Genomic DNA, 21,524 nt, shown 5'->3' on the forward strand with positions numbered 1-21,524 from the left:
CGGGGGCCAGTTACATTCGAACTACCACGGCAATAAAACAAGAGAAGGAAATAAAAGGGATATTATAGGAAAAGGAGTCTTAATATATAAGAGATTTTTAAGGACTCCACCAGAAAACTCTTAAGGCTGATGAACACTTCTGGTTAAATGACAAGACACAATACCAGCAATGAAAACCTGTAGTCTGCCACTAATAGACTGAGAAAGACACCAGGGAATCAATCCCATTTATAAAAGTCACAAAAATAGCTTGGAATAAACTTAACCAAAGAAACAAAATGCCTCTACCAAAACAAAACCAACCAACCAACCAACCAACCAACCAACCAAACAAACAAACAAACAAACAAACAAAAAAAACCACCAAAACCCAGAAACAAAAAAAGAAAAGAAAAGAAAAGAAAACTTTAGAACTCTGAAGAAAGAAATTGAAGAAGACACGAGAAGATGGGAATACCCTGTCCTGCTCATGGCTTGGGAGAATGAAGACTGTGAATGTGCTCACTCTACCAAAAGCAATCTATAAATCCAATGCAATCTTAATAAAAATACCAGGACCATTCTCCACAGACAGAAAAAATAATCTTTAAGGTTCACATGGAAGTGTTATAGAATATTATTTTAAGGTATATTACTTTTATTTATGTTGCATTTGTTTAACTCTGTGAAGATACGTTACTGTGACTGTCTAAAACACCTGATGGTCTAATAAAGAGCTGAATGGCCAATAGCAAGGAAGGAGAGAGAAATAGGTGGGGCTGGCAGGCAGAGATAATATATAGAAGGAGAAATCTGGGAGGAGAGAGAAAGAGCTAGAGAAGAAGGAGGACATCAGGGCCCAGCCACCGAGGTACATAGCAAGCCACGGAGTAAGAGTAAGATTTACAGAAGAGAATGGGAAAAGCCCAGAGGCAAAGGTAGATGGGATAAATTTCAGTTAAGGAAAACTGGCAAAAAACAAGCCAAGCTAAGGCTGGGCAATCATAATTAAGAACAAGTCTCTGTGTGTGATTTATTTGGGAGCTGGGTGGTGGGCCCCCCCAAAAGAGAAAAAACAAACGACAACATGTTTAGTGAAGGCAATCCCAAGCAATAAGAATGGAGTTAGAGGTGTCACCACACCTGATCTCAAGTTATGCTATGGAGCCATAGTAATAAAAACATTATTTTATTGGCCAAATCCCAGACACATAGATCAATGAAATAGACTAGAGGATGTAGCTGTAAATCCACACAACTACTACCACCTGAATTTTGACAAAGTTGCCAAAAATTCACATTGGAGATATGATAGCATCTTCAAAAATTAATGCTGGAAAAACTGGATATCTACTTGTAGATGAATGAAACTCGATTCCTCTCTCTCACCTTGTACAAAAACTAACTTCAAATGACCATGGTATGATCAAAGGCCTTAAAACTCCGAAGTTGCCAGAGGTAAAAGTAGGGAGTCCACTTTAAGATGTAGGCACAAATAGGGACGAGCAGAAGTCCAGCCACTAGGGGAATAAGACCAACAGTCATCAAATGGGACCCCATGAGACTATGAAGCTCTGTACAGCACAGGAAGCAGTGGATTGCAGAGGCAGCCACAGAATGGGAGAATATCCTCATGTGTATGACAGATAGACACAGAAGCACAAAGACTAAGACACTGAGAAAATGAACATCTCAGTGAAAACATGAGCTACAGAACTGAATAGAATTCCCAAGAGGAGAAATACAAATAGCAAACAAACATCAAGAAAAAAAATGTACGGATTGGAGAGATGGCTTGCAGGTTAAAGGCACTGGGCCGCTCTTCCAGAAGTTCTGAGTTCAATTCCCAGCAACCACATGCTGGCTCACAACCCTCTAAAATGAGATCTGGCGCCCTCTTCTGGCCTGCAGGCAAACATGCAGGCAGAACACTGTACACATAATACATTTTAAAAAAATGTTCAATGTCTTTAACCATTAGAGGAATGCAGATTAAAACTGCTTTGACTTAACCCCACCATCATCCAGTCTTTATCATGAAGAAAACAAATAACAACAAAAGCTGGAGAAGATGTGAGGAAAAGGAACCCTCATCCACTGTTGGTACCAAGGCACAGCCTCTTTGGAAATCACCATGGAGTGTTCTCAAAAACCTAAAAGTTAGATATACGACATGATCTGGATATTCCACTCTGGATTTGCCCAAAGGACTCCATATCACACCACAGAGATACTCTTACATCCATGTTCACTGCATGATAGAAAGGAAATGGGACCAACTTAGATGTCCATCCACCGGTGAATGGCCAATGAAAATGTGGCGCATATACAAAATAGAATTTTACTCAGCTGTAAAGCAAAAGGAAATCATGGAATTTACAGGAAAATGGATGGAAATGGAAAACATTACGGTAAATGAGTTAAACCCAGGCCAAGGAGACAGACACTGCACGTTCTCTTTAATTTGTAGATCAAAGCTTTAAATTTTTACATCTGTGTATTTAACTTGGAGTGTCCATAGAGACCAGGAAATTAGAAAGGGGCCATGTAGTTGGGGGAGGAGGCCTGATTTGGGGAGGATGATGACAGAACAGATGTGAAATGATAGAAGAAGGGAGATTACTGGGAGTGGCAAGGTCTAAATGGAGGAAGGGGCTGGGTACGGGAGAGAGGAAGGATGAGAGGGGTGTCTGACCAAAATTAAAGATGTATGAAGAAGTCGTAGGGAAGTCTAATATTCTTTAAGTTAACCAAGAAAACACTTTTGAAAAGAATTTGAACAGAAGTACTCTACGTGAATGAATAATGCTGAATCCAGAAGTCACAGGTAATCGAATGAAAATCCGAGCGTCATGTGTGTGGTACTCCCCTAATAGCTGCTGGTTACGAAGTTCCTCCACCCTCAAAACAACACAGGCTACCGACATTGCGCTTGGTTGCTCACCAGAACTGGATGGTAAGACTCTATGGCTGAAGACATCACCTGTTTGAGTTGCAAAACAAAGAACTCAAGCTGAGCTTGGTAATATGCCAGAGTCTCCCACGTGATACGGTCTTGAAGACATGACAGGGCCCCAGAGAGCAGAAGGAAAACCCTGAAAGGAAGCCAGGAAGTTTGACAAGAATGAGGGGTGGGGGAGATAAGAGACAGTGATGTTGAGTATAATCAGAATGAATGACATATACATGAAATTGTCAAGAAGTAGATTTAATTATTAAAAAGAAATACTGTAGAGAATAGGGTAATCCTAGGAACTATATTCTCTCCAGAGGTTTTTATGGCTCATGTAGACTCTTAGTCCCAGCACAACGCCCTTTTGTGAGAGAGGAAGGATGAAAACACAGAGAGGAGCCAGCAGCGTGGACACTGCCAAGCCTAACGGCCTGAGTGAAACCCTTGGGATGCAAAGGAGAGAACCAGCTGTGGAAACCCTCCACACATGGATCGTGACAAGCACGGTCACACTCGTGCATATGCACACACACACACCAGATAACAATAAATCAGAGAGAGAGAGAGAGAGAGAGAGAGACAGAGAGAGAGACAGAGACAGAGACAGACAGAGAGAGAGAGAGACAGAGAGAGAGGCAGAGACAGAGAGATTGATTGTGTTGACCAGCTGGCTTTCTCCTCAGCCATCATGCTGGCTCCTCTCCTTGTTTTGATCCACCCTCTATCATCTATGTTTTCTGGGGAGCTGAGATATCTTTGTATTACCCCACTACTGGGTAAGGATTCTGCACACTAGTTTATCTACTACCTGATTTGCCCTTTCAAAGTATCCCTGTCCATCTCTCCCTTTCTCAAAAATTTGAAGAAAAACTAACATTTAACCCCAAGCAAGAACCAAGTGAATTGAGCTGGTTTCACCGCTCCTTCTTCTTGGCAGCTTGGGACTTGGCCCTGGAGGTCATCTCAGTCCAAAGAGGAGAACATCCCCAGGGTGGAAGGCAGCAGTTGAGAACACTCGGTACAAGTCATATAAAGACAGCTGCGTTCTCTGCCCAGTGATGGTGTTTCAGAACAGACTGGCCCCAAATTTACTAACAGCCAGCACAGGCAGGGTCTGCATAGTGCTTCGAGAAGAATGCTAGTTTTGTTTCAAGGAACCTAGGCAGGTACTAGCGAGCCTAGGTGGCATCATAAATTGTCAGTGGGGTATCTGGTGAGAGTACTAGAAAATTGTAGACTTTTACAGTTTGGAAAAAAAGAAAGGCCTTAATCCAACATTAGTTGTGTTGGGATCCTTGATTCTCAGACTCCTGGGAGAGGGGGCTCTTTCTCTTCGTGTCTCTATGAACTTCCATGTCTTTATATCCTGGCCCACACAGACCCTCAGACAACTAGTCCCCATGACTTCTATGGATGTGGAAGTGGGCTTCTCTGGGTAGAGTGTAAGACTATATCTCATCCTTTAGGGCTTACAGGGCTTATGACGATCTCAAAGGCTCATGTTGGTGGCCATGGGGATACAGCCCAGGGACAGAGATTGGGATGTGGTTGCCAGGGTAGGGCCATGAGGGAGTGTGTGGATGAGCTATTTCTTATGTTGCCTGGATGGTTGCCTGGAAGGATCCACTGACCTCTGGAGGGAGGGACTAAATGGCTGGGGAATTCTAAAAGTCAAGTCCTCAGGAAGACTTTCACAATGTCCTGCTAACTAAACTGGGCCAGCTTGTTGACCTCATCAGATCCACACTCCTATCTCCTGGCTCTGGGCATGGCATGGCGAGGGGGACAATGTGCTTGCTTGTCTTCTGAAAACCCCCTCACTGGGGTAGACAGCCAGCTCTGCACTGTCCTCGAGAGTCTTGAACTGGATAGGTCCTGTTAGTTAGTGTCCCTCCTACAGCATTGTGAAGGAGACAATGCTTTCACAAAACCCCTGTCCCTGTAGGGCAGGCCTCCCACCCTTGTTCCAAGCATCACACTGCTGCTTCCTGCTGCCAGAACCGGGCGGGGCTCCATGCGTCCCTGGACTAGAGACATACAAACAAACATAGGAGTCCATTGACTCACACCTGGACAGAAGTACTGCAGAGTATGGATATGAATGTTTTATAGAAAAATTCTCTCTCTCTCTCTCTCTCTCTCTCTCTCTCTCTCTCTCTCTCTCTCTCTCTTCCTCCCTCCCTCCCTCCCTCCCTCCCTCCCTCCCTCTCTCTCCCTTCTGCCCCATCTTTCTCTTCCTCCCTTGCTCTTTCTCCCCCTCTCTCCCTTCTCTTGCTATACTCATCCTAAACCCTTCCCCAGGTGGCTGTTACAACTCTTTCCTCGTCTTCCTGCTTCCAGACTTGTTCCTCTATAGTCCATCGTGAACAACAGAGCCAGAAGAACCCGGTCAAAACCAGTTAGATGGCATCCCTCCTTTGCTCCTAACTCTCCAAAGGGTGCCCACTTCTGACTAAGAACATATGTTCTGCTGATGGGCACAGGCCGATGCAGCTGTGCTCTTGGGTTTTAGGGTTGTTAGAGGCTAGACCAGGCTCAATCATCTGTCCTCAATAAGCAGCAGAAGATTTATTCAGTGTGCCCACATTTGGAAGAGGAGCAAATAATGAGGTCCGGTGACACTCCCCGTGGGTGAGGAGAGAGCCCATCATCTTCAGTGTCCCAAGATGAGATTCAGGTTTAAATAGAGGGCCAGAGATATGCATAGCTCAGCAGTTCTGGTCAAGGGTTGGCTCTGCCCAGCATTCACTTGTTGATGTCTCTCCTGAAAGGTGGACGAACAAGTTGTCAGAACTGTGTGCCATTTCTTCCAGGGAGACAAGCTCTCTGTCTCTCTGGCACCAAGGCCCCAGCCTTTTCATGCCCAGTATGAGACTCCTGGGGAAATTCCAATTCCTTGTAGTCTATTGTCTCAATAGTCTGGTAGTCAAAGGGAGGGGCACACTGTCACTCTTTATTATATCATTGTTTCTTCCCAGACTATTCTACCACGTTTCCTCCTTTTCTTTCTGCCCTCTGGTCTCTGCTGTTTCCCAAGCATTCAGGCCATTTCAGGGCCTTTTGCACTGGCGTTTCTTTGCTTGGCGTGCTCTTCCTCCAAGTCTCTGCAGAACTTATGTGTTCTCTTCTTTAGGATTTGGCTGAAATATTATATGATCCTACTTGGTGAACACGCATGCATGCATGGAGGCTGGAGGCCAATCTTGGATGTTGTTCCTCAGGAACTGTTCACCTTGTTTTATGTGACAGGGATCTGGGGTTTGCTGATTGGCCTAGGCTGCCTGGTAAGCAAGCCCCAGAGATCTGCCTATCTCCATCTCCCCACTCCAGGATTCCCAGTGTGTACTACCATGCTGGTCTCCTTTCTACGTGGTGCTCTGGATCAAACCCAGGTTCTCATTCCTGCATGTTAAACACTTTACTGACCGAACTATCTCTCCAACCCTGTGATGAAGTTTAAAAAAAGTGTAACCTCTGCCTACCCAAAGACCTCTTATATTTCTGTGTTTTCTCTCCTTTAAGTCTATGACTTAAAAAATCTGATGTGCTCACTTTCTTTTCCTTTTGTCTGTCTCTGCCATTTCCCCATTTCTCTTTTCTCTATGAAGACATGTTTTACAGTGTTAAATTATTACCATATACTCTGCATATGACATGGCTCCATATGTATTTATTAATGAATAAGTAATGAATAAATAAGAACAAATGCACGGTGTTTTTCTTTGCCCCTTTATTAGTTAGTTAAGGTTCTCCAGGACAGAGCCAATAGAATGAATATATATTGAAAGGCGATTTACTAGATGGGCTTATACACTGTAGTCTAGGTAGTCCAAAATGGCTATTTCGTGCTGGGGAGGCCAAGAATTCAGTAGTTGCTCAGTCTTGTGAGGCTGGATGTGGCAGTTGTCCCAATATGGTGCCGATAGCCTGTAGGAATCCCGAAGAGCTGCTGGCCTTCAGTCTATGTTGGAAGTCAAAAGAAACTGACTCTACCTGGGTGGTGGTGGCACATGCCTTTAATCCCAGCACTCGGGAGGCAGAGCCAGGTGGATCTCTGTGAGTTCAAGACTAGCCTGGTCTGCAGAGTGAAATCCAGGACAGGCACCAAAACTACACAGAGAAACCCTGTCTCGAAAAACCAAAACCAAACCAACACCCCCACCCCCCAAAAAACAAAAAACAAAAACAAAAAACCAGAAGGAAACTGATTCTAATGTCAGCAATGGAATCAGTAGCAGCAGCCACAGAATAGAGGAACTTGCTGGCCAGAAAAGAAGCAAGCTGGTGAAAATCTAAGATTCCTTCTTCCATCTCTTTTGTATCTGGGCTGCCATTTAAGGTACTTCTCACATTAAGGGTAAGTTTTTCCACTTCAAATAATACCAAGAAAATCTCTCACAGGAGTGTCCGGTGGCTTGCCCTTTTCAGCTTATTCCAGACAGATCCAGTCAAGTTGACAAGCAAGATTAACCATCACACTTGGAATTTGATCTTGATCTTGACCTCCACAGAGGAATAGTTTTATTTCTTTGGTTTTTGAAACAGCATCGCTAGGTAGCCTGGGCTGGCCTGGAACTCACAGAAATCCACCTGTCTCTGCCTCCTGAGTGCTGGATTCAAAGGCATGTGCCACCATACCCAGTATCCTTTGATTCTTTTTTTTTTTTTTTTTTTTTTTTTTTTACATAACACTGCGACAGTTGGTTTTAGTTGTCAACTTGACAGTCTAGAGTTTCCTAGGGAGAAAGTCTCTGGGATTATTTAGATTAGGTTGGCTGTGGGGGATAATTTTGAGCATGGTAATTGAGGTGGGAAGACTGTGGGTGGTACCATTCCGTAGGCAGGAGATCTTGAACTGTGTAAGAGTGAAGGAGTGGGGCTGGAGAGATTGCTCTGTGGTAGAATACTTGTTGCTCTTGCAGAGGATTCAGGTTCAATGCCCAGCACCTACATAGTGACCCCCAGTCATCTGTTACCTCCAGCTCCAGGGGACCCTGTAGATGAACAGTCTTATTAAATAAGAAACACAGAGCCACATGCAGAGTTAAAAGCCCAAGAGGTCAGAGCAGTAGCTGAGAGCTGAGACTTAAAACCACCTTCTTACCCTTCCTGCCGCTGCCGTCCTTCCCTTCAGCAAAAGACCTACTTCCTGTGTGTCTGTCCTTTTATTGACTTTCTGTTCTGCCTTCTCATTGATTGTAAACCCAACCATATGACCTCCTTGTCACTCCCTGTCTATGTAGACCTCCAGGTCTTCTATGGTTGGTATTGAGATTAAAGGCGTGTGTCTCCATGATGGCTGTATCCTTGAACACATAGAGATCTGTCTGTCATGTGATCTGGATTAAAGGTGTGTACCACCACCACCTGGCTCTTGCTATGGCTTGCTATTAGCTCCGAACCCCAGGCAACTTTATTTATTAACATACAAATAAAATGACATTTCAGTACAAACAAAATATCACCATAGGACCCAACATCCTCTTCTGAGTTCCTGGGCACCATGAATGTACATGGTACCCATATGTGGATGCAAGTAACATTACACATACACAGAATAAAAATAAATAAATCTTAAAAGGAGTGAGGTTTGTCAACCTTTTAGCTGACCTGCGCAGATCATGTCTGTTGGACCTGGGATCTGAGGACCTGAAAGAATGGGCTGGACCACAGTCTAGTGCTGTAGAAAATCTTACTTCAGTTTCAGGGTACTTTTATATACACGAATGAAACAAAGAAACCAATGATCTAAGGAAGGTTGTTTGAGTTCAGAAAAACATGTAAATAAATGTTAGTAAGTACACACTAAATATTAACAGAGAAGTCCTTTCCTAGAATTTTCTCAGGGCAGAGCAGTTGAAACACAATTGCCTGGCATGTACTATCAATTATATCTGAGAAAGCATGAAAGCCAGGCAGAAGGCCAGATCCAGATTCAGAGCCCACTGATCAGATTGGGCTCTATAGTTTTGTGCTGACATCCAACAAGAATAAACGTATCATAAATTAATTGTAAATGTTTGTTGCAGGAGGCGTAGAATCATGTCCAAGAACAATCCAGGGAACCAAGTGTACCTGAGGTCAAAGACCCTCTGTGTTTTTTTCCTGGAGATTCTCTTACAGTTCCCCAAGGCATTGTTCACTACAGGTCATTCTTTTGACTGTGTTCTGACAGAGATTAGCTGGGCACGAATGTATTCATTACATTCTATTCTTGTTTATGGATGTTATATGGCCAACTCCCTCAAGTTCCTGCTGCTGTGACTTTGGTGAGGTATAACCTGGAACTGTGGATCCCAGTATTTTGTCACAGCACCAGGAAACAAAACTAAGACAAGCAATTACCTGTAAACAGACGGTTCTCTCCCTCTTGCCAGTTCCTGAATAACTACTCAGAGGCTTAATATTACTTATAAATGATTGGCCATTAGCTCAGGCTTATTACTAACTAGCTCTTACACTTAAATTAACCCATAATTTTTATCTATGTTTAGCCATGTGGCTTGGTACCTTTTTGCTTCGGGCCGCAGGAATATATCATAAGAACTCAGCTGGTTATGGCAAAGTCACTACCTGGAGGGATCAGGGAATTCCTCCAGAGGAAGCCAAATCCCAAGGAGTTTTTGGTGTTACTTGGCTTGTTATATATCAACTGTATTCTGTTATGAAAATCATGTGTGCCTTCATAGCTTTCCCAATTGACTTTTCCCTAAGAAGGGCTAACAGTGTAGACTGATCACTCTCTGGACATACACATTCCAGGTATTTGGAGAACAGCCTCAGGAAAGGCTTTCTCTGGAATCAGATTATCTCCCTTGGCCACTTTCAAGGACTATAGGAAACACCATCCAGGTGGGCGCCCATTTTTAGTCCCAGGTGGACTAACAATGATAACAGCCCACATGCAAGTCTCCTGACTTACTTCCACAAGGAGACACCGCCTAGGAGAGGTGGACGTTAAGTAATAGCTTTACACAATTTAGCTCGGACCCTCCCTTTATATACTGAGACTTCCAGGAGGCAGAGGAGAAGAGAAAAGAGAATGGAAGAACTAGATGGGTAAGAACTTGAGAGGAATGAACTGAGATGGGTAAGAACTAGATTGAAGGGCTAGAAGAGAGGACTAGAGGAACAAGATGGAAGATGAGGAAGAGCCAGATGGGGAAGAACAAGATGAGGAAGAGCCAGATGAGAGAGAAGGAGACGAGAGAGGAGCTGATAGGGGAAAGAACTAGATAGATGAGAACCTAGAAGGGACAGAACTAGATGAAGGAATAAAGATAGAACCTAGAGGGGACAGTAGATAAATATAGAGAGAAATCAGGCAAGAAAGGAGCTAGACATGAGAACAGAACTGAAGCTGTGTATAAAGGATGTTATGCCAGAGGAATTAAAGCAAGTGGACGATAGAGCTCTGTGTGCTGAGATTCTATTTCCTGATAATAGTCCTCGCCGTTAGTAGTTCTCTCTCCTGAGCCCCTGGGATGTATAATATTAAGGCTGGTTCCTCTAATATTATACAAGACCTTTTCTCAGCACAGCATTCTCATCTTGCTTCCTCTGTGTCTGGCTGGCGACTCCTGACTCTACCCTTTTCCTTCCCATCATCCTTAGTTTGGTTATCCCACCTATACTTCCTGCCTGGCTATTGGCATTTTATTAAACCAATTTGAGTGACAAATCTTTACAGTGTACAAGAGGATTATTCTACAGCAATTACCATTTTGGTATGCAATCTCTTACCTGTATATGTAAATAAGTCTGCCTTGTGTTTTTACATTATAACACGTTTATTAGTGTGTTTTTGCATCTGAAATAGGAGGTTCCCTGGTAAGGTTCATTACTGCCATCTCACTCTCTCCACGTGCAAGGCCTCACAGCCCCAAGGCCTCAAGAGTACCCTTGCAGAGAACTTTGGTGGCTTAGAAGGTGAGGCTACCTGGAAACTGTAATTCGAACTGTCCTGATACAGTGACGTCATCAGGACATGAGATGAAGCACGATGCCTCCCAACTACAGTGTGTGTGTCGAGCTTAGATAAAAACATACCTGTCTGCTTTTGTAAATGTTTTAATGTTTATTAGAATTTAATACTCATATAAGCTTAAGATTTTTGTGGGTCTTACTGCCTGGGAACTCTTAAGAAAAAATAAGAAGCATGTTGGTTTAAAGAAAATAATATAAAGTGGTAGTATAGGTGCTGTGTGCTGAGTTGAGACCCTAAAGTTCACAGTTTTAATTCTTAATGCCTTGTATCCAGAATGTGACTCATCTGAATGTAAGGCTGGATAAAAACGAGGTCATTATAGTGGACATTTGACTCTTTGGGACCAGTGTCTTCTAAGAAGAGTTGACCAGCACACAGACACATTTAGAGGGAGGCTCTGTAGAGACATGGAAAGAAGATGGAGGCAACGAGAGAGGCCTCAAGCAAGAAGAGCCCCGGGGACACCTTGATCACAAACTTGGAGGCTACAAGACTGCAGGACAGTAATTTTGCCATTGAAGCCACAGATGCTGGCATTGTATTATGGCGGTCCCACCAGACCAACACATCAGGGAAGTACAGAGGTGAAGAAGGTTGAGGTGATACCCAAGTGATGGGCAAAGACCTGGGCTTCTCCCATCTCTCATCCCTTCCAGTTTCTAGATGCTAGGAATTGGAGTCCTGGCCTCCTTGCTATACAGAGGACTGGCCACTAAGGTCTGTGTCAGTGCACCTGGGGGGCAACTGTAGTCCTGAGGGTGGATGGTTGCCGACGCTTTCCCGCCGGCTCAGACCTTTGAGAACCACAGGGTAGGCGTGCTTCCCATGTAAAGTGTGGAGAAATGGAACCTTCCGATTGGAGCACTTACATCCACCACAGGAGGCGAGAAGTCAGTCCGGCTCTCAGAGCTCACAGGCTATGCTCCGCCCTCAATTGCTGCACAGGCTCCTGCGAAGACCAGCAGCTTGGAGGATGCTCCTCCCTTCTTCCCTCCGGCTCTCCTAGAACGCTGGTTCCCCAGGAAGGGGAGGAGTTCTTCCTGGCGCGGAGGCCACCGTCGCCACGGCAACGCCGCTTTACTGGGCCCAACGGATTAGGCGGCCTGGGGCTGCAGGCGGCCGCGTGGCCTCGGGGTCAGCGCCAGCAGCATGGACAGCCTGTACGTGGAGGAGGTGGCCGCCTCCCTGGTCAGGGAGTTTCTTAGCAGAAAGGTAATGGCTGGACACTCCAAAGCCCAGGAGGCCGCTCTAAAGTTGGGGGGGCAGCCTGGGGTTTCCGTCAGTATCTTTGCACCTTCCGGGATGGGGGAGCATTCCACCCCTTGTGTTAGCCTCAGAGATTCCCCCTAAGAGCGCCCCTTTCTTGAGACAGGGAAACTACATTTCCCAGAAGCCAGTCCTTCCTAGTCCGAGGGTACTTCCACAGAGCCAGGCCGGCCCTTGGTCTGCTGCCCTCCCCTGGCACCAGTGGTCACGGCGGTGCCAGGTTGGCAAAGGTGTCCAGGGCAGAGCACGTTCTCCCAGCCTGGGGCATAGGACATGTCTCTAGGAAAGAACTTCCCCAAAGGAAAGTTCTGGACAGTCAGTTCTTTTGGTCATTTTAATCAAAAGTGGAAATTCCAGATCATGCATGAACTTTTGTAGAAGATTTATGTGAATTCTCTCTTATTGTCTCATCCCAGAAGAGTTTTCAAAATGTTTGTAAGTTAGGAGCATCTTGGGCACCCCATGGAGTCTAGGAGAGGAGGGTGCTTCATGGGGGCCAGGAGGTGGGCATTGGTTTGTATTTTACATGGAGTGGCTGAGGGCTATGCTCTAAGGGATCTGTGCTTCCACGTGATGTCATATTCAGCTGGTCCAAGGGTCACTTATTTGAGATGGAAACACACACACACACACACACACACACACACGGAACAAACGGGAAGGATTTGAGGTCAGAAAGTGGAAGTTTAGATATATGTTACTAGTTTGCAATGTACATTCAACATTACTACGTCATTTCTATAAACAGGAACTTTGAAATTCCACTCATGTGTAATGCATAGTGAGGATTAGTGATTATATCTGATACTTACGTACAACATGCACATAGCTAATCAACTTTATACTTGCTTCCCCAGCTCCGATTGAGCCTGTTTTCAAATGCTTGTGTGCTTTTTTTATGATTTATGTTTATTTTGAAAAATTATGATGCATCTGGCTTCGCTGTGTCTACCTTGACCTTCTCTTACGGAGTCTTGGGTTAAAGTTGGATTATCGGTGACATGTGCTCAGAGGCTGGTGGCTGAGTCTGGCACTAGATGTGGAAGCGTCAGAGAAGCCTTCATTTCTTGAGTGCAATCCATAGCCCTCCCTGACATCCCGGGTCCCATGATCAGAATTTGATCAGGATTGGTCCTGGGCTCACCTTGACTGTTTGCTCATTGATGCTTCCATTACAGCTGTCACACCTGCTTGTCTCACCTCGACAGGGCCAACACGCTGACCTCCCAACTGGGTACCACCTCAGAAACCATCTACCTACCTGACCTCCTCTTCCTCCCCTTGTTTTATCTAAAAGTATAAGAGAGGTATCTTTATTTACTAAATGTGATGGATAGTTTTATGCCAACTTGACATAAGCTAAAGTTATCTGAGAGGCGGGAACCTCAGTTAAGAAAATGCCTCTATGAGATCAGGCTGTATGCAAGCCTATAGGGCATTTTCTTAATTAATGGTTGATGAGGGAGGGCCCAGCCCATTATGGGTAGGGCCATCCCTGGGCTGGTGGTCCTGGGTTCTATAAGAAAGCAGTTGAGCAAGCCGCGCAGAACAAACCGGTAAGCAGCATCCTTCCGTGATGTCTGCATGGAAACTCCTGCCTCCATGTTCTTGCCCTGTTTGAGTTCCTGTCCCATCTTCTATCAATGATGAACAGTGAATGGAAGTGTAAGCCAAATACCCCCTCCCCCCAAATTGCTTTGGTCTTGGTGTTTCATCACAGCAATAGAAGTCCAAACTAAGATACTCATAAAATCACAGAGAGCCAGAACTCTGGGCTAGGGCAATTGCTTGTGTTTTTGGTGTTGGTGGTTGGGGTGGTTTTGAGACAGGGTCATGTTTATATTGCCCAGGTTCTCTTCAAGCTCTCTCTGTAGCCCAGGCTGTCTTTAAACTCTCTATGTAGCTCCGGCTATATTCATACTCTTGAGTATCCTGCTTTTGACTCCTGTATTTGGAATTACGAGTTGCGCATCACCACGTCCAGTTGTAATTCCTTTTCCTATTGCTTCTGATTTGGGGGCTGCTTCTGAGCCTGCCTCCTCCTTCACTCAGCCTTCTTTTCCCCAACCACTGAGTGAGGTTTTTGTTTTCCAGCATTTGGAGCCATTATAATGTTTTGAGCACAAAGACTGAAGGAATAGTTGACGCCTACCTAGTCTGGGATCCATCAGGAGCAAAGGATATCCCTGGCCCTGCAGGAAGGGGTTGAGACATCTTCTGCAGGCATTGGGTGGTCATAGTGTCCTGTGATGGGAGGAAGTAGCTCTTGTGGCTGTTTTCCAATGAGGATGCCAAGCTCCTGGGGGCAGGGGGCAGGATTCTCCCAGTTTACTGTCTGTCACTAGACCTTGGTCTCTGTGTGTTTAGGGTGGGTGATGGGTAGTGAGTGGTTTGCTGGTGACTTGGCAGACATTCATGAGGTGCCCTGCAGGAGACTGGGTGCCAGTCAGGCTTCCTGGCTAGACTGATGTGGATCATGTGACTTCAAACATGTCTCCTGGCTTCCTCTGCTGAAAAGTTAAGAGAACAATTGTTGGCCTTTTGACTGTGTTTTTTTTTTTCCCCTCTAAACTTCCGTTTATTTTGAAAGGTTCGTCTTTCATGGCCCCACGTCTAGGCCACTCACATAGCTCCGGAGCTGACTCTCAGCAAGCTGGTTACCTGGATTTCATTGTTATTTATAAAGTGAGTCCACAACCCCAGCCGCAGCTGACCCCAAACCAAACTGGCCAAGCCATCAAGGCCAGTGGTTTCATGAGAACGAATTCTGAAGTCAGCCTTGGGCCCCTGCTGTGGTCTTGCAAGGATGAGCCCAGTCCTAATGAGTCCCAGCAGTTTTCTTGTTTACCGTGCGTCAGAGAAAGGAAGGTTTTCATTTCAAGTGGCCACCAGTGACTCAGACTTCTCCCCTCAGGGTTTGAAGAAGACATCTGTGACCATGGACCAGGAGCGCCCCCGCTGTGAGCTCAGCATCAACAGCAGAAATGATCTCCGCAAAGTTCTCCATCTGGAGTTTCTCTACAGGGAGAACAAGGTGAGTGCCTTGTGAGATGGTGTCCTTGCACCCAGGGCCTGGCAGCTGCGGCAGGAGTTTTGGGGACTGGCCAAGATGACAACTCTCAGAGTGAACTAGGTTCACCCCACCAGACCTGAGTGTCCCCGGGTGGGTCTGAGGGCACTTTGTCTTACTGAGTCAGGGCCTGCCATGCCTGTTCTTTGATCATTGTTCTCGGTGCTTCCCTTTCCCCACACACAGTGGCATTTTTAGCAAGACTGCTTAAGGATATATTATGCAATATAATTATATATGTATATATATATATATATATTTTAATAAGATTTCCCTTCTGTGGTTGTAAATCTCTTGTGACATGTAGGTCAGCAGAGGTGGAAGCTAAGTTTAGCACACCACGTGTATGGGAGTTGAGAAAGCCAAGAGAATATGTTTTCTTGATAGGTATAGAAGGCCCCCTAGTCCCAGACCCCTATCCCACCTGCTACCATCATGCTGCCCTGGAGGCTTCTTCCGTGCCCTGTATTTGAAGTAGGACATTTTGTTTCAGTAGGGTCTGCCTGCCTCATGCCCATGGAGTTACTCGATGGGCAGAGACTGTGTGTCTTTTTCACATTGTGTCCCCATATTTGATGAATTGTCTTACGACTTATTGAAGAATCTGTATGTATCTGTGTAGTAAATGAGTGAGAGTCTAGAAGAGTCAAAACATGAATGTAAAAAGCTATAATCCTGACTTAATTTCTCTTTCTGTTAGAAGAAAGAGTCCTTTCCAGCAAATGTTGCATCATGCTTGGGCATGATATAAGAGTTAGAGAAAAACTAGTGAGTTATGAAGAGTCATATAATTCTGCATTTGTTATACTTTAAAATGCAAGGCTATAAGTGACGTCTCATGCAGAAGTCTGACATGTGAGACGTAAGGGAAGCCATGCTTTGGTGAGTAAAGTGAGGACATCCTGCCTTGGCCTTCTGGGCCAGCTTCTCTGGGCACAGTACGGAAGCTCTGAACTCACTGGTATGTTGGGAATTTGCCCTCTGGGGAGTGCTGTGACCCAAAGTGGCTATTTGACATCTGACAGTCATTTATGGACTAGGGTAGAGATCCTTTTTCTTTTTTTGTTTCTTGAGACACAGTCTTATTCTGTAGCCAAGGCTGGGCCAAAACTCTCTACGTAGCTCAGGCTAGCCTTAAACCTTGGGCAATTCTGCTTCAGCCTTCTGAGTGTTGGAATTACAAGTGCTACCGGGCCCAGCATTGGGCTAGAGGTTGATTTTCAAAAGAAGACTTGGGTGTGGGGAGATGGTTTGGTGGTCAGAGTCTGAGTCTCCAGCAACCACATAAAAAGCCGTACATTCCTCTTACACCAGCACTAGGAGCAGAGACAGGCAGATCCTAGGAATTTGCTGGCCAGCCAGCTTCCTGTGCAGTGAGACACCTTGTCTAAGGCAATAAGGCAGACAATGACAAAGGATGGCACCTGACATCCCCCCCTGACTTCCACATGCCTGTGAACTGCTGTGCACACCTGCACACTTACGTGTATGTACTACACACATACACATACACACACACACACACACACACACATCACCCCCGCCCACACATAAAAATAAATAAAATGAAATGAAATCCTAACTGATCGAATGGGTATGTAGGAATGAAAACAAGACTATTTGGAATATGCAGAAAAATCTCCCGGGCTCTTGACAACTAACCCACTGTTTAGGGTGTGGCAAAGACGACCTTGGGTCAGGCTGCCCTGTGTAAGTGCAAGGTGGTGGTCCAGGCAGGTGTGCAGACCCCAACCACTGGCCCTCAGTTTATAGCAACTCTGCCTGCAGGAGCCCTTGTGATCCCTTTGAGGAGGTTAGGCCCCAATAGCCAAGTGAGGTCAACCCCAGGCTGAGCTCCTCTTGTTCTCCATACATGCATGTGTGCAGTCCTGGGTCAGGGATGCATTGACTTAGCATCCTGTGCCCTTCAGTTATTGGATTTGGAAGTAAGGTCATGGGATGTTCATGTTAGGGAGATATTTCACAGGGACTAGGACCTTTACCCAGAAATCCAAAGACCCATACTGGTCCCCTGACACATTCACCTAATTTCTTAGGAGTATCTTTTTGTTTGTTTGTTTGTTTGTTTTGTTTTTTTGAGACAGGGTTTCTCTGTGTAGGTTTGTGCCTTTTCTGGAACTCACTTGGTAGCCCAGGCTGGCCTCAAACTCCCAGAGATCTGCCCAGCTCTGCCTCCCGAGTGCTGGGATTAAAGGCGTGCACCACCACCGCCCGACAGGAGTATCTTGTTATTTAAGTTATTTTTATTTTTCCACCACACCATTGTCTCTCTAAAGTAGCTATTATCTTCAAAACTTAAGGTATCATCAGACCTGGGTAAATCCCTGATTATTTGACATAAACAGTTGTTTTTAGCCATGATAGAATGAATTGGAGCCTATGGTTTAAAGAAAAACATACTTACTAGTCATCTGTTGCAAGTAGTTTTGAGGTTTGCTGAGCCCAGAGCTCACCTGACCCCAGAGAAGCTCTACAGCTCGGTATGAATACTCCCATTGCCTTGTTTTTCCTGACAGTTAAGTGATAGATTAGAAAACCTACAGAAGACTGGGGTTTAGGGAAATGGTATTAGCTTCACTTCAAGGCTGTGTGTTCACTGTGAACTTAGTGCTATAAAAACTCACAAAAGTGTAATGTGGGCAGTCCAGGACCCGAGGGCACCTCACTGAGAGAAAAGGCAAAACCTTTGAAATAAATTGCATGTTTTCTTCAACTCGCTTCATTGGAATCTTAATTTAGACCAAGACAAAGTAAATGTTTTGGTCTTATAAAAACCAAGTAAATAAACTTTATATCTGACTTTAATTATCTGATAAGGCTGTTGAACTCAGTGTTGTCCACTGGTCATGGATCCTGGCCAGAGAGGAGGAGGGGAGGGACGTGGCCTGTGCTGAGGGCTCCACACCAGGCCCTTCATTGGACACTTGGCTGCTTGACTTGGCATACACCTCATGAATGCCCATGTCTGGCCACAGCTCAGCAGGACCGAGTGCTCCCAGCTCCCAGCTCCCAGCTCTTGGGGTGGAACTGATTCATGGCCAGATTCCTAAGTCAGACTGTGGATCGCTGCTTGGACAACTAGGTGTCTGTTCAGATTATTTTGGGGGGAGGGGTTCACGAGAAATCAAAGCTCTAATTCTTGCTGTTTGAGTTTAGTAAGTCTCAGTTGGTCATGTATTAAAAAAAAAAAAAAGAAATCCAAAAACTTCTGAAGAAAATATGCATGCAGGCAAGGCTGGAAAACACTGATATTTATTCTAAAAATTATTGCTTGAAGAGTTTCTTTACATACGTTTTTTATTTTAAATCGTTGTGGTATGACCTGAGTCAGCCCCAGATGACTTTTTTCTTTTCATTTTAACCTCTTGCTTCAGGTTCTGCAGTCACTAGTGGTAAATGTTATTTACCTTTGTCTTTGCTATGACAAAATACCTAACAGAAGCAACTTAGAGGATGGAAGTTTATCTGGGATCATGGTTTTAGATACTTTGGTCCATCCTGATGGGTGGCTAGAATGTGAGTGGGTTATAACATGATGTAGGCCAGAAACAAAGAACACGAGGCTGGAGTCAGAGGCAGATATAACCTTCAAAATCCTACCCCTTATTATCTATTTCTGCCAGCCAGTCCCCATCTCCTAAAGGTCCCACAGACTTCCAAATAGTGCCACAAGCTGGTGACCAAGTACTCAGAACATGAGCCTGTGGGGGATATCCCAGAACACTCACTAATAAATGTTCAAGTCTGCTGTTGGTTTTTTTTTTTTTTAAATTCTAGCCCCATGTTGGGCACCAAAATGTTGTTTTTGGTATTTTACTCTTTTGTGGGGCCCACCAACCAACTCCTAAATAAATCATTCATGGAGGCTTATTCTTAATTATGAAAGCCTGGCCTTAGCTTGGCTTATTTTCTTGCCAACTTTCTTAACTTAAATTGTCTCGTCTCCCTTTTGCCTTTGGGCTTTCCCTGTTCTCTTACCTGTGAATCTTATTCTTACTCCATGGCTTGATGTGTAGCTGGGTGGCTGGCCCCGGAGCCCTCCTCCTTCTCTGGATGTTCTTGATCTCCCTCTCCTCCCAGATTTCTCCTATATATTCTCTTTGTCTGCCAGCCTCACCTATCCTTTCTCCTGCCTTGCTATTGGTCATTCAGTTCTTCATTAGGCCATCAGGTGTTTTACACAGGCACAGTAACACAGCTTCACAGAGTTAAACAAATGCAACATAAACAAAGGTAACACACTGTAAAATAGTCTGCACAGGCCTCACCTGCTTCTTGGCTCCATAGAGGCCAGAGAGATGGTGGAAGGAGAGAGCTAACTACTCTAAGTGGTCTTCTGATTGCCACACACTTGCAGTGGCACCCCCACCCTATAAATGAAGTGTAACACAAAATCAAAACTGTATTTTTAAATGAAAAGATCTGTCTCTTCTAGTTGATTCCATAGGGAAAGAATGCAAAAGGAGATTAGCTTTGGACAGCCCTCTATTCACATCACAGTGCACAAGATGTTAGTTTTTCTGGAGTAGAGATGTCGTCTCTGTCTCTAAATCCCTACCCAGTACAGTGCCTGGCACACAGAATAAGGAAGTGTGTAGTGTGATGGAAAAGCTGGTAAATGTATGTCAAAGAATTGGGATGGTTGTCTTTCCACTCTTCTCCTAACTCTGTATATTCAGTTAATGATATTTTTTCCCTCCCCAATGATAGGCAAAGGAAAAGCCTCTAAAAACAAACCTTGAGCTCATAACCAGATACTTTCTGCACCATTCTGGGAACACAGACAACTTAAGTCAAGAAGCCCCGATCCCTGGACTCCCAGTTGCAAAGAAAAATAATAAACTGCCGTCAAGATGTTCAGAGACCACACTGGTGAATATATATGATCTTTCAGATGAAGACACAGGAAGACGAATATCATGGTCAGAAGCCGGCAAAGCCAGGTATGTGCCTCTTCCTCCTCCTCCTCCTCCTCACTCTGCCTAGCAGCTTGTTTTGCTGCTGTAACAAATCACACTGACTTGTTGATGCCAGGAAACAGAACCACATCCATCTTCTTTAAAGTCAGCTGGGTCTAAGTGCCAGTCACGTTTACAAACTACCTTCCCAGAAACACCCAGCCTGTTCTTAGGTTCAGCGCCTGTGTATTCATGTTGACCCCCTTTGTTCTCCTTAGCCCATGGGATGGTCCTGCTCACATCAGGGTGGGTCTTCTCCTATTCAGTTAAACCTTGCTGGAAATGCTCTCACAGGTGCACCCAGAGGTGTGTCTCACCAGTCTCCTAGGCGATTCTAAGTCTGGTCATGTTGACAATGAGGATTAACCATCACAGATCTCATAGTTAGGGTTTCAGGGATCTGGACATGTATGTCTTTGGGTATCACTGTTGAGTTTACCACACTGTATGTTTCAAATTCTCTGTCACAGAGCCATGTTATTTTCTTCAAAAGGCCAGGAGAGTGGACCCTTTTATGATGGTATTTACTTACGTTTCAAAAGGTTGACTTTATATCCCATGATTCCTAAGGTTCAGGGACTTGCTTTGATTTTCTTTGAAACAGGTACATGATATTCATAACTGAGCCTCCATTATTTGGAGAGTAGTTCCACCGGTTTGCAGCTATCCTATGGCACACGTGCTCTCCAATGGTGTGCGTGACTCACATGGTCACATACTGTATGAAGTCACCAGTAGTGAGGATAGCTTCTGGGGAATGGGTCTTTTCTTCCACTCGGCAGAAAAGCATTTCTTCCTGAGGGTTGGAAAAGTTCAGTGCATGAACGTCAAGTCAAGAAAGCGTGAGGCCACTATAGAGAAGTAACCTGAGGCTTTAAACATGAAAGATCAGGAGGTGGTATAAGGTGGCCCCTTTTGCAAAGGCATTTGCTGCCTGTTTGGGAAAGTCAGTATTTCTGAGATCAAACCAAACAATGAGGTAGTTGAAGCCTTCAGGTCCTGACCCTACCATTTCCCCAAGCCTGATGCACCTTAGTACCCTTTATACTTCCTTGACTCTTTTCCTCTCCTCCTCCTCCTCCTCCCTCCTCCTCCTCCTCCTCCCTCCTCCTCCTCCTCCTTTTCCTCCTCCTCCTCCTTCTTTTCAGCTCTTGGTTCCCAGTGATGCTAAAAGCTGCTGCTCTTCCTGACATGATGACAAAGGCCTCTCTTCATATGTCCATCTTTTTTCCCTGTGTAACTCTCATGAGTGCTGTCCTGGACTCCATGCAGAGGTCAACAAATCCATAG

The 21,524-nt window shown here is 44.9% G+C and overlaps 1 protein-coding gene across 6 annotated transcripts in view; it reads left to right on the forward strand.

Annotated features, from left to right (window-relative positions):
* The first annotated feature begins 11,824 nt into the window (after positions 1 to 11,824).
* Mindy4 (MINDY lysine 48 deubiquitinase 4) overlaps positions 11,825 to 21,524 on the forward strand; it is a 109,466-nt gene continuing 99,766 nt past the window's right edge. For 2 of the 6 annotated variants that reach the window (XM_042273362.2, XM_042273363.2), the window contains exons 1-3: positions 11,943 to 12,131; positions 15,100 to 15,219; positions 19,987 to 20,219. In XM_042273362.2, the coding sequence (XP_042129296.2) occupies positions 12,069 to 12,131; positions 15,100 to 15,219; positions 19,987 to 20,219 (416 nt within the window). In that variant the 5' untranslated portion in view covers positions 11,943 to 12,068. Of the gene's footprint in view, positions 12,132 to 13,363; positions 13,493 to 14,771; positions 14,871 to 15,099; positions 15,220 to 19,986; positions 20,220 to 21,524 lie in introns of those variants that run through there. The other 4 variants (XM_076566848.1, XM_076566850.1, XM_042273364.2 and 1 more) reach the window with 4 other exon arrangements.

Source organism: Peromyscus maniculatus, chromosome 3, assembly GCF_049852395.1.
Source record: "Peromyscus maniculatus bairdii isolate BWxNUB_F1_BW_parent chromosome 3, HU_Pman_BW_mat_3.1, whole genome shotgun sequence".
NCBI lineage: Eukaryota > Metazoa > Chordata > Mammalia > Rodentia > Cricetidae > Peromyscus > Peromyscus maniculatus.